A 12865-nucleotide genomic window follows, 5' to 3' on the forward strand; every position below is an offset into this window, starting at 1 on the left:
AATAAAATTAGACCAATTAACTATTTTATTTTTATCATGATATATATGCATTAATTAGAAAAACGTTTAGAAGTGAAATGTATCTGATATTATGGCCAAATATTTAGCCGTATCACCATGTGGTATAGTGTCGTTAATATGTAAATATCAGTACTTATAAATCGACTTTATAAATTGATTTTATCAGAATACTAAAAGTATTCAGTTAAATTTAGATTCTACTAGAAATGTTGTTCACCAGCATTATTGAAATTCAATAGTTTAACAAAAAGAAGCTTCAAGAGCTGTGGTGCTGATGACCTAACAAATTGTTGGACTGGGAAATTACGTCGGAGCACATTTTGTGTCAGATTAAAAAAAAAATATAATATATGTTATTTAGTAGGTAAAAATACTATACATACTGTGGTGAAGTTTGAGGCGTTTGTCTAAAGCTCTAAGGTAAATAAAAATAACAAAAAAAGTAATAAATAAAACATCGTTTTGGTTAAAAAAGTATGCCTTTTTATTATTCTTTCAAATAGTCTTCATCTAAATTTATAAGAACATTGGACACGATCGAAGCATTTTTTTACCGATAAATAAGTATAAATAATTTCATATTCACATAAATCTTATCTATACATACAATACATTTATTTCAATATCAGTCCTCTCAAAAGGTCCATCCTTCCCTGCAAATAAAATTCCATATTTACACAGCGATAGGGATTCGCGTCTACCGTACATACATCAACAATTAACAGTTAATAGATACTATTTACAAAATATATTATCACGCACGCGTCTCTCTCACACTAGACATTCACACGATTTGGCATTCGACGTCTCGTCACTAGCAGAGTTCTTCCCAGGCGAGCCACCAAGGGGAGGGGCATTCGGAGCGCTTCCGGCGACGACGCTCGCTGCGGTCCGAGCGCCGCTTGACAAAGCGAACGTTGTAAGGGTCTTCGGCCAGCTCCGGGTACCGCGCCACGTCGTGAACGTACTCCCCTTCGTAGCCGGCCGCGGAACCCGCCTTCTGGATCTCTTCCAACTCGGCAGCCGACCAATCCAACGATCCGCCCATTCCGGCCCGAAGGATCTCGCGCTCACGGTGCCATGCTTTTCGGATTGCGGACGCTTTGGCGTGGTGGAGGAGTCTCTGCTTCTCTCTCTCCGTGCTGGTTCCGTATCGAAGGTTTACAATACTCGTTTGGCCGTGTATCTTCACGTCGGCGTAGGACCGGCCGCCTTCTGTCACTTCGTGGAACGTCACGTTCAGTTTGCCCTGCATCCTCTTTAGCTGCTGTTTGTCGTCCGCGGCGCGCCAGGTCTCCTCTTTGACGAAGTAGAAGACGTCCTGCTGGTCTCCGTGGACGACGAAGGAGAATGGCAGCAAATGAGATCGATTGAATACTGACGTGTAGACGTCACGGTAGATGGCGTTGGCTGAAGGCACGGTGGTGACTACGGCTCTTCCGCGGGAGTTTCTGGAAACGAGTATTCCACGTCCGAAGGGTGGTTCGGAGTCCGAGCCGATTCTCTTTGGAGTGAGGTCCAGAGCGTCCGCCTTGAGAGCGGACATCGCCGGGATGGAGAGGCTTCTGAAGTCGGCTATTCTCTTGTTGGACATGTGTGACAGGAAGCCTGATTCAATGATGACGCTCGGAAGTAGGGATGTCGCGTATGGGAGACTGGGGCCACTGGAGTCGGGTGCCATTCCCCATAAAGGTCGGCCGCGAGGGATCCTTGGCAGGACTGAGCCTCCAGGCAGCTCGTCTGGGTACAGCTGTGGGGCGAGGCTCTTGGTGTCATATCCCAGCAGTTCGAGCCATGATAAGTGGTCTGAAAAAGATTATTATAAAGTTTTATCCAAGTATGTATAATCGTGACGTTATTCGTTAAATTATTTAGCAGTCCAAGGCAGATCCGAGGCAAGGTTGCCATCTTTCGAAAATTTCGAAATAAATGTTTTTTATTTGCTAAATATCGTGTTAAACAAAAAATGGTTTGAAAATTTGAAAAGTATTATTTTGTAATGAATTTATGTTGAAAAATGGATGAGATTTACATTCTGCCCTGGTTCTGGCAAGAAACAGGGCAGAATTGACGAGTAACAAATTTTCCTAAAAATTTGTTACTCGTCTTTTCTGCCACAAATAATGAATTCCTTAGAAATTGGCCTATGAATTATAATAAAAGTCAGTGGCGCTACAACCATTTTAGGCCTGGGCCTCAGATTTTAGTATTCCTGTGCCTGACACACGCCGTCGAACTTGGTCTAAGGCAAGCCGATTTCCTAACGATGTTTTTCTATCACCGTTCGACCCAATGTGAAATGCGCATATAGACAATTCATTGGAGATAAAATCCCCGACATCAGGCATGAAGCCATTAGTTCCTTCTTTTTTTAAATGGTTTTAAATTTCGAACGAAAAACTTTAGCAACTAATCTCTACTTAACCCCCCTTGGGTTAAGTAGAGAATGAATGACAAATCCACTTACCAGTTGGCTTCTTATTCTGCGGCCTGACATTAATAGGATCGTTCCCATTAAATCTATATAGATGCAAATGGGTTGGATCATGGATTCTTTCCATCAGACTCTCCCACAGTGGCGACATCCATTGACCAATGAGAGGGTCGTAGACTTTTCCGTTCGACATGTGGACCAATGACGTCACCTGGTCTAAGAGACCACCGCAGTAGTCCACGGGTAGATAGAGGTAGGGGTTGGAGTCGTAGACTATGTGACCATATGGTGACCTCATCATCTCCCTGATGCCTTCGCCATATTGATTGAAGACCATCACTGGAGTTCCGCATTGGTCAGTAGCGATGTAATATTTGTGACGAGCCACCTTAAAATAATGTCATTTGTTGTAATTTTTGGGAGGTACCATACCCAGAATATATTTTATTTTCAACAAACAAAAATATAGTATTTACAATATTCTTAAACTACATAGTAACAATAATATACAAAATTAAAAAGAGTAAATTTTTTTGTTTTTTATTTTATTGATAGTCGCATTGCCTACCCTCATTTGAGCATTTTTGTATTATAATGGAATTTTTCGATACTAAAATTTACTATTAAAGTTTAGCATATATAATCACTTTGTTAATCTTATTTGGGTTCAGCACTTTATTAGCAAAAGTTTATAATTTACCTGCATATAAATGATATGTCCGCGGTCATCATACACCAATGTTATAAATCTATTCTCTCTGGGTGAGTAAATGTGACTAACTTCGTGAGGTTTAGCTTTATTTGTGTAAAAGAATTGTGTTACATTCCCAAAGTTATCCTTTCTCGTAGACAAACTGTAAAAAAACATAAAAAATATTTATTTATCCGATTTTAAGTTATTTTTATAATGTTATATGATAAAAAGGCGCCATTATTTTTTTATTTTCTAAATATTTATAATAAAGGCTAAAAGTGTTTATTTACAATACAAAAACATACATATAAAAAAGGAGGTTACAAAAGTTATTGGGCAACGGGCGGCCTTATCGCTAACGAGCGATTTCTTCCAGGCAACCTTTGTATGGAACAATAAAAAGAAAACACCTTCAGAGGATAAAGTACAAAGAGTGCATGAATAATTAACAAAAAATAGACAAAAAATAGAATTAAATTATGTAAAATCTAAAAATAATATAAACAAAAATGTAAATGATACTCCAATTAATCAAGCCACAACAAATGTAAAAGTTTAAGATTTATTAGGGTATTTAAGAATTTGATGGAAATCAAAACTACCGCCTTTATAGTATATTTATGGTGTCCATAATTTAGACCCTTATTTTATATTTCATTAATATAATATATTAGACTGTTAAATAATATCTATTTATAACTGTATATTTAACTTTCTCTGATACTAATACATATTAAATGTAGTAAATAACTTAACACATAAAGAAGTAATAATAATAAATTCGAAAGTACTCACCGATCTAGATGATCGTAGTAATATCTAACATCAAATCTTCCACGTTTCGTCGCTCTTATAAGTAGACCTTTGGCATTATACTGGAATTTCTCTTCTCTAGCGTTCTGCCAAACGAGCCCTCGACTATCGTATCTATACTGCCCTTCGCCAAACTTAATTATCCTATCCATATCATTGTATCCCATGGGAATGGTGTTTTCCCGATACGTCATTGACAGCATATTCCCGTTGTCATCGTATCTGAAGCCCCAGGGCTCCTGTGCCTCTACGCCAGTCAACTGTCCGTCACAGTCCCATGTGTAGTTCTTAACATTTGTGTACGTATTCACGCCCACATTCCGCGTATGCGTTCGTGTTTGGGAGATCCTTCCATGTTTATCGTAGAAGAACTCCATCCTGAACACTTCCATCCTATGGATGTTCACTGTTATCTCTCGCTCCAGGAATTGATCAGTAAGAGTTCGGGAAAACATCGCGATACCGTCGTACACCGATGTCTCGTTCCACTTTTGGTTGGAAACGGTGAACTGACCCAGTACCTCTGGCGCTCCAGTCTTGCTGTTGTAGACGATGTGGTACGGGATTAGAGTTTGCCCGCCGATCCGTCCCTGCACTGCCACCGTTCGGTAATTGCTGTCGTATTCGTAGATGATCTTCGCGTTACTGAGGCCGGTTTTGGCGCCGTAATCCAGTCTCTCTTCCACGAGCAATCCTCCAACGTACGTCGACTCCCAGCGGTAGTCGACTTCGCGGTCCACGTGCAGTATTTCAGACGGCAACCCACTGTTTTCTGCGTAATGTATTTGCGTCTGACCGTCCCCGTGAACGACTTCAGATATCTTATTTGTCGTGAAGTATCGGTAGATGATTCTCGCCCCATCCCCGGGGAAAACGGTCTGGAGCAGTTCACCCGAATGCGAGTAATGCTGAAGATACTTCTTGGAAGAGCCAGGTGGTGTGTACGTGACGCGTATGAATCCGATCGACGGTTGCACGCTGAACGAGTGGTTCGTACCCGACGGCAGAATGACGTGCGTCAAACCGCCATCTTTGTCGTATTTGTATGTGAAACTCCTTTGACTCGCTAAGGATATTTTGGAGACGAGGTTTCCTTCGTTGTAATAAATGAACTTAGTTCCGTCCTGGGGACTCGTTATTTCTGAGAGCATGCCGTGCGGGTCGTAGCTGTACGATTCCTCAGTCACACCCCACTTCCAACCGTTTATCCTATAGAAGCGATCATAGGAGATATTCAAAGGAACCCCCGCGCCGTGCGGTGTGAAAGATAGCGGTAATCCGGCGACATCATAGGAGATTGTGAAAAGTGGATTTCTATCAGCGTTGAAGAATGTCTCTCTGCTCTTAAATTGGTCAAATTCTATAATTAGAACTCGCGAGTCGTTCACCCATATCTCACGGTTAAGTGTCTGTTGCGGATTCCTGACATCACCAACCAAGGTGTACAAAGAGTACATATTGTTTACGAGGGCATCCCCGAACGTTGTCGTTTGGTGTGACCACATCCTCAGCATTTCCGCCTCAATGGGCAAAGCGGCTTCCAGCAGGGGATGCTTCGCAGCGGCGATACTCTCAAACTTGCCGGACCAGGGCGTGTCCAGTACCAAAGTGTTGTTCGTGTATATTTTGCCTTCGGTTATTTGTTTTCCGTTATTGATTGTGATTTGCTTGAACGATTGCCCGTGTAAGACATATTCGCATTTCTTGGCTACTCCAACTGGTATGGTGCTGGCAGGATTGGAGACGGTAACTGCGAGTCCATAATTTTTAGCCAATCCGGACGCAATGTTGACTTGTTCCCCTGACGGCATTATTATTTTCGTCACTCGACCCAGCTCATCGTAGACGTAAATCACGGTGTCACTAGCCTGTACAAAACGTTGTATGTGAATATTTGGTAATTATTATTAAAATCTTATATGCTGAACTTCTGCATTAAATTCTGCTACCCTTTTTTTAGAACGGAGGGTAGGAGGTTCGTCTGATGTTAAGTAACACCGCCGCCCGTGGACACTAAATGCCAGAGGGCGCATTGAGAGAGTTGCGCAAGTGTGTTGCCGGCCTTTTAAGAATTGATACGCTCTTTTCTTGAAGGACCTTAAGTCGAATTGGTTTACTCTTATCGGATTTCTGCATTAGCTCATAGTAAAACGGTTTATTTAAGGAGTTGAAATTAAAAATCTCAGGTTCGATTATTATTGATTTAGAATATTTTATTATATAATAAAAAAAAATCTGGCTCCATAATACTTGCCTTGATTAAATTAAAACAAAATTAGATATTAGTTAGGTTCTAGTTCGGTCTATTTTCATCGTTTAATTTTTTTCTGTTTTGTGTTTTGATTTAAATATCAAATACTTAGATAAAATCAAATCTACTATGAGCGATTTTAATTATTTTTATCTCTTTATAATTATTATTTTGTGTATTTCTGTGTGTGTTTCGTTAGTAATAAATGTTATGTCTATATCTAAATTGTACTCACCCCCGATCGACTATTTAGTAATCCGGAATTAGCGTCATAATCAAACTCCAATTCCGAAGATCCCTTCTCCGTGATTCTTGTCAAATATCCGATTCCAGAGATTTTCAGTTCCAATTTGTGATCTTGTGTATTTTCTATGGAACTGACAATGTTACTGTAATCTCTCAAAAGTTGTATTTTGTTTCCAGACGCATCTGTGACCGTTGACAATTTTCCAAAACTGGTGTTTTTGGAATACAGGAAGGAGTATCTTGTTTTCCCTGATGTTAGGTCTTTGGTTGTGATGTGCTGGCCATATCGGTTGAAAACGTACACTTCAGATGTCGGTGGGTAGGGGATTCTGAATTCGCCGTTTTCGTCGTGTGAGGGTAGGTAATGCTTGAGAGCCAGAATGTGAAGAGAGCCTAAAATAAAAAATAAAATGTTTGAGGGTACATAATTTTTTAATAATATGCGGGTAGTATTTAAAAACTTACAGAAAATTGATGAAAAGTCGCAGGGAGTTTTCTGCTAATTATATATACTTTTTTTTAAAAGTTACATGGATACCATCAAGGCTAATATTTCCAGGTCTATATAATTATTAAAACAGGCAAACAGCCTGATAACGTTCTGGGAAACTTCTTCTGTTCTTTATGGCACATAGCTTTATTATACTAAAAAAAATATATTTCTATACTTAAGTACAGTCTAAAACTTACCTTGGTCAACTACATTGAGTACACCATCTGGTGTGACAGCAAGAGCTGAGATCGTCTGGAACTTGGCATTAGAAGATAACAGCGTCTCCGTATTCGTCGGCGGCTCATCCCCAACAACCACACTCAGCCTGCAAGGGCATCCAGCCTCATCCCTCGGATTTACCGGAATAACGGTAGACGAGTTGCATTCACAGCTCAGTTCCTTCAAATTCTCCTGCAATTTCCCAGCAAAATGCAGTATTTTCCCCGACGGGTCTATTGTTTTTATCGTGTTCGTCTTCTTGGAGTCCGATTCTGCGACGTATAAAATACCGCTCGGGGCGAACGCGATCGCCAGAATAGTCCCCAGATTCGAGTCTTCTCTGAAATCGGTCGTTTTGTTCGACTTCGCTATCGGCTTTCCGTCATTTCCAAGTCGACAGTGCGATGGCTGGCCTGCAACCACCTTTATCTTCATGTCCACTGTGAGTTTGAGGATAACTCTATCGTCTATGAAGTATAGGGAGCCATCTAGCGGCGATAGGGCCACGCCGGTGGGCCATTGAAGTTGGGCTTCGTAGGGGGCAATAGCACCATGGCAGGGCACGGGTGACCAATGGTTATGATGGCCATGGTGGCCTACAAGGGTATGGATGATTCCACTGGGGTCAACTGCTCGGATGTTCGTTCCGTCTGCGATGTACATGGTTCTATCTGCTGCTATAGCCAGACCTGAAGATAAATGCGTAATGAATACTGCTGCATTTATAAGAGAATGGTGTTTTATTAACAAATTCAAATTTTATTAATGTTTGTTGTTAAATGAGAAATGGTTAGACAAGACGCTTGTGAATGAATTTAATAAAAAAAATTTTTTTACGATTTTTGTTTATTTTAAAAACTTAGGTTTATGTATATTTTACAGCGAACGAAAACCTGACATGGTTTGTCTGTCACTGTTCACTTGGCTGTAAATAGGTCGTAGGTTCGATCCCTGGCTGTGCACTAATGGGCTTTCTATGTATGATAACAAAAGTGTGTCAGGCGCAGGAGGCTGACCACCTACTTGTCTATTGGATTGATAAATGATCATGAAACATTCAAAAATCTAAGGCCTAAAGCTAAGAATGAAGCGCAATTGACTTATTTATTTAATATAAATAATCGAAATTTCAAGTTTTTTTAGATTCTAATATGATATGATACTTTATTATAATAAATAATAGATATAAAATTAAAATAAATATAATCATTTTTTATCGACGAACCTTTAGGGTGGGCCAACTTGGCTTTAATAGCAGGTCCTTCATCACCGCAGTTAGAGTCATCACCTGGGACGCACCGATCACCACTCCCAACCACTGGTTCAGAATTGGTGGTCGGGTCTCTCACTTTGTCCAGCACTATCACTCTTCTGACCTGGTGCCTCTCGGAGTCTGATATGTACAAGTAACCATCGGCAGGTGATATGCAGATGTAGTACTGGTATGCCATTTGAGTAGTCCTGAAAATTATTTATATATATAATTTGTTTGGACCCCATATCAAAAGAAACTGATGAACTGATTTTGATGGGACAACCACTTTTCCGTAAGTAATTTGAATAAAATCTAAAAATTAAGTAAAAGACACAGACGATTCTCAAAAAAGATAAGCGTTTAATTGTGAACAAACATACATAGATATAAAATAAGCCTTCAGAAGTTCAAATTGATTATAAAATCCAAGTATTATTTTAGTAAATCAATTTCAACATACAATATTTGTAAATGGGTTAAAAACCATGTTTTTATTAAATCACAATCGTCTCTTTCTATAAAATTATGTTTTATACCGTGATAGAAAGAGATGGATGCTTTATTAAGTAGCAATTTTAATGTAAATTAGGTTATTTTATTGCAGAACGCGAGATTTGGTTTTTTATCTGCCATTAAGACAGTCATTTAAAATTTGCAGGTGATTTTAAAATGCTTGGATATACAAAAATCCCTCATATTTTTATTTATTTATACTTCATTACCATAATATACATAAATATATATGTCGGTATAAAAAAGGTAGGTTACATAAGTTATTATGGTAATGAGCCTAGTTTTTTTCAGAATATACAAATAATTGGCCTAAATAAAAATATTGTGTGTGAGTTGATAAATTAAACTCCTCCTAGCTAGACCAATTTTGATAAGATTTTTTATGTGAGTTCAAGTGGAATTGCAATTTCTTGTGTATTTAGGATTTTATTGTATTGTATTAATACTTACTGTAGTTGAAGAACAGTAGTTACGACGCCTTCGGGTGTGATACGTCGAACAAAATTAAAGTCTCCAACGTAAAGTGAACCATCTGGACCAGATGTTAAAGCTGTCGGAGTGAGAAGTCTGGAGTCAGCGGCTTTCCCGTTGCAATGATCCGGGCAATCCAAACTTCTTTGGAGACCAGTTCCCATTACCACCTGGAAATGTTAACGATTTATCTATCTAGCTATTAAAAGAATACAAGGACAATTTAAAATATAAAAGATTTTTTTTGCGATTTTTGGGATTATAAGCATTGTATAGACATATTCTTGTTGTTTCAATTAGGAAAAAGAATAAAAAAAATCAAAACAGTATGGAAAGATGGTACAGAAGGAAAAAGATTTTTTAAGAAAATATTAAAATATAGATGAGAGGCAGAAGATGGGTGGATGATATGAAAAAGACTTGAGAAATCTCCGCGTTCTATAAGGGATGAAAATCGCGTTGATGAAAACGCGTTATAGGGGCATTCGTTTTATTATTTGAGATCAATGTTTCTCAACGTGGGGCCGACGCCCCACAGGGGGCAATACGAATCGAAATATCACATTCTATTGGATTGAAAAGATGTCTACCATCTCCTTTATTTTGTTTTAAAATCTCTTTATAAAACAGGAGGGCAGAAGGCTCACCTGATGCTAATTGATGCGCGCATGGAATCTCAATGCCAGAGATCTCGCGAGTGCGTTAACGGCTTTTTAAGAATTAGTACGCTCTTTCCTTGAATATAGACAAGAACAGGGGGCAAACGTGCGGGAGGCTCACCTGATGTTAAGTGATACCGCCGCCCATGGACACTCTCAATGCCAGAGGCCTTTTAAATGTAATTGGTAAATACTTCAGTGGGCAACTGGTGGCGAAAAGAAACGCTCACTTGTTGAACTACGGACGTCGAAAACATACCTGAACAGTCCTAGGATAATTCTTCAAATGCAATAAAGCGCCATCTCCCTTCTGCAAGATGCCCTCGTGGAAGTTGTAATGATGGTGGATGTCCAGACCCCATCCCCCGATGTCGGATATGTCGACGTCGAAGCCCGCCAACGTCGCCGTCTGCGTCTCCCAGACGATTGACGAACATGATGTGTATTCGTATCCTATTGAGATCTTCGCTTGGGCCTGACCGTATACCTGGAGATGGGATGGAGATAAACTAAAGGAAATATACTTTCGCAGTATTATGTCGTACGGTATTCTACTGTGGGTTGTGTTGGTTCAATAAAGTGAAAGATTTTAAAAGTAAATTAATCAATAATAATTTATAAATGTGACGAATACTTAAATGATCCTAATCCTTGGGATTGATTTGCTCCAGTTCAAACTTAAAAAAACTTAGAGATTAAAAAGAGTGGCGGAAAGTTTCTTGCCAGATCTTCTTGCTACTATACTACCTACTAACTACCGCCGCCTACAAAGCTATACAATATTTTTTTTAAACAAAAATATTAACATAAATAAAATAAGTTTTTACACACTTTAAATGGAAAACAGAATTATTTATAGAACAGGAAGCAAAAGGGCAGGCGACCTGAGCCGAGAGGAGATTTTCTTTCAAACTATAAAAATATTTGAGAATTTAAACTGTTTTGCAAAAGATAGCACTGCGAAACTAGTAGGAGAAGTGAAGAGTTAATTTCAGAGGAAATTTAATTATTTATTGTATATCTAAAGTCAATTATCTATTGCAAAGTATAACCGTTTCCGATTATAAACAAACACGTACTCATAGTTTTACATTCAACGCGATTAATAATTACAAAATTGGCGTCAATTACCGTAGTCCGAAATTATTACTAAATATTTAAACACAGTCAGTGCGCACGTCCGGCGCCGGCGCCGATCGGAAAGCAACTGAACGAATTGAATTTGACAATTGACACATTGCCGTTTTACCTGTAAGATGTCTATGATATTGCGCGGTTGCCATTCTAATAAAACAAATGGTCTATTATTACATAATCTCTGACATATAAATATATTTGTATCATATTTTTATTAATAAAAATGTGAGCTGTCACGGGACGCCTGGCAGATGTGAAACATCGACATTATTTTGTAAAAGTAATATGCAGAAAATAATAGATTGTGATAGGACCTAAATATGTCATAATGATAAAATAAAATATTACGATTTTTTTCCAGATAACGATGACTATTTGTTGAATAAACATTATTTTCATTAAATATTTTTAATGTGAAATTTACTACTGCATTTAGACTGTATATCAAATAGCGTGGCGACGCGTCGCCACGGCATGTGTCGCCACGCCAGAAATCGGTTTTGATCGGTTGATATGATTTTTGATGTTTCACATCAAAAATCATTTCCAATCTGACCATTATGGAGCCACTGTATATATATATTTCCTTACATTTCTGATCATAATCATAAAAACCTCACCTTCTGCTTATAAACATTCCTCTTGTTCCACGCAAACACATGTGTCAGGTCTGGGTCCGCCTCGTATGTGTGTGTGTGAAGTGAGCCCTCTATTTCCACCCTCACATGAACCCTGGTCAGGGCAGCGGGTATTATCTTCCTGGTCAGTTGTATATGCACGCAGGAGAGATAACCGGCAGCTTGCGACGAACGATACGTTAATTTAACTGAGGAACCGGGTATTGCTATGGATTCACTGACGATCTGTAAAATATATTATTTAAAATTAAATTATTTGTTGGAGATGGAAGCGGAGAAAAATTAACTACGTCTAAGAATGTATATGGCGCAGTCAAATAGTTTAATTAGGCGTTTAATTAACAGCCTAGCTTATTGACTGTTAACTTAAATTAAGTTCCACTTTCTGCCACTCTGAAAGGAAACTCTTCAAACTGTCAATATGGAGTCGGCATACCACAACTTTCATGGTGTTTTCCATTTCCATCCAGAGAAATTGACTCCAGCACTTTCATTTAAAAAAAAAATAGTCAGGTGTGTCATCTTTGAGTTGACAGCTGGTTTCACAAAATGGCGGTATGCGGCAAAAAGTCTCATAAGAAACACTCACAGCTAGATTCACAAAATGAGACCAGATTTTCATAAGAAACGCTCAAAAGTGGATTGCATCTAGTAAAACCCTATTTACAAATATACGCACTCGCGAGCCCTCTGGCATTGAGGGTGTCCATGGGCGGCGGTATCACTTAACATCAGGTGAGCCTCCTGCCCGTTTGCCCCCTGTTCTATAAAAAAAAAAAAAATACATAAAGAAATATTTAAGGTTATTACCTGAGCTTCTGGGTATATAACAGTGGTGGTAGTAGGCGAAGGAGCAGCGGGTGCAGCCAACGCCGGCATGGCCACCACCTCTGGTCTTAGGCGCTCGTGGTCATGGACTCCACACGGCGGCGTGTTGGATTCCCACCATTGTGGCATTGGGGACCAGCCCAAAAGTGGGGGAGCTCTGTAATATTAATCATAAAGTGATAAAATTTTAAAC

General features: G+C 39.1%; 1 protein-coding gene across 5 annotated transcripts in view; it reads right to left on the minus strand.

Annotated features, from left to right (window-relative positions):
- Nucleotides 1–481: 481 nt before the first annotated feature.
- Nucleotides 482–12865, minus strand: part of LOC110996534 (teneurin-a) — an 80586-nt gene continuing 68202 nt past the window's right edge. For all 5 annotated transcript variants that reach the window (XM_045633067.1, XM_045633068.1, XM_045633070.1 and 2 more), the window contains 11 exons: nt 12655–12829; nt 11827–12069; nt 10329–10556; nt 9390–9580; nt 8397–8632; nt 7150–7860; nt 6449–6852; nt 3945–5830; nt 3156–3309; nt 2489–2843; nt 482–1827 (listed from right to left, as the gene is read on the minus strand). In XM_045633067.1, coding sequence (XP_045489023.1) covers nt 836–1827; nt 2489–2843; nt 3156–3309; nt 3945–5830; nt 6449–6852; nt 7150–7860; nt 8397–8632; nt 9390–9580; nt 10329–10556; nt 11827–12069; nt 12655–12829 — 5575 coding nt within the window. In that variant the 3' untranslated portion in view covers nt 482–835. The remainder of the gene's footprint in view (nt 1828–2488; nt 2844–3155; nt 3310–3944; nt 5831–6448; nt 6853–7149; nt 7861–8396; nt 8633–9389; nt 9581–10328; nt 10557–11826; nt 12070–12654; nt 12830–12865) is intronic.

Source organism: Pieris rapae, chromosome 22 (assembly GCF_905147795.1).
Source record: "Pieris rapae chromosome 22, ilPieRapa1.1, whole genome shotgun sequence".
Classification (NCBI taxonomy): Eukaryota; Metazoa; Arthropoda; class Insecta; order Lepidoptera; family Pieridae; genus Pieris; species Pieris rapae.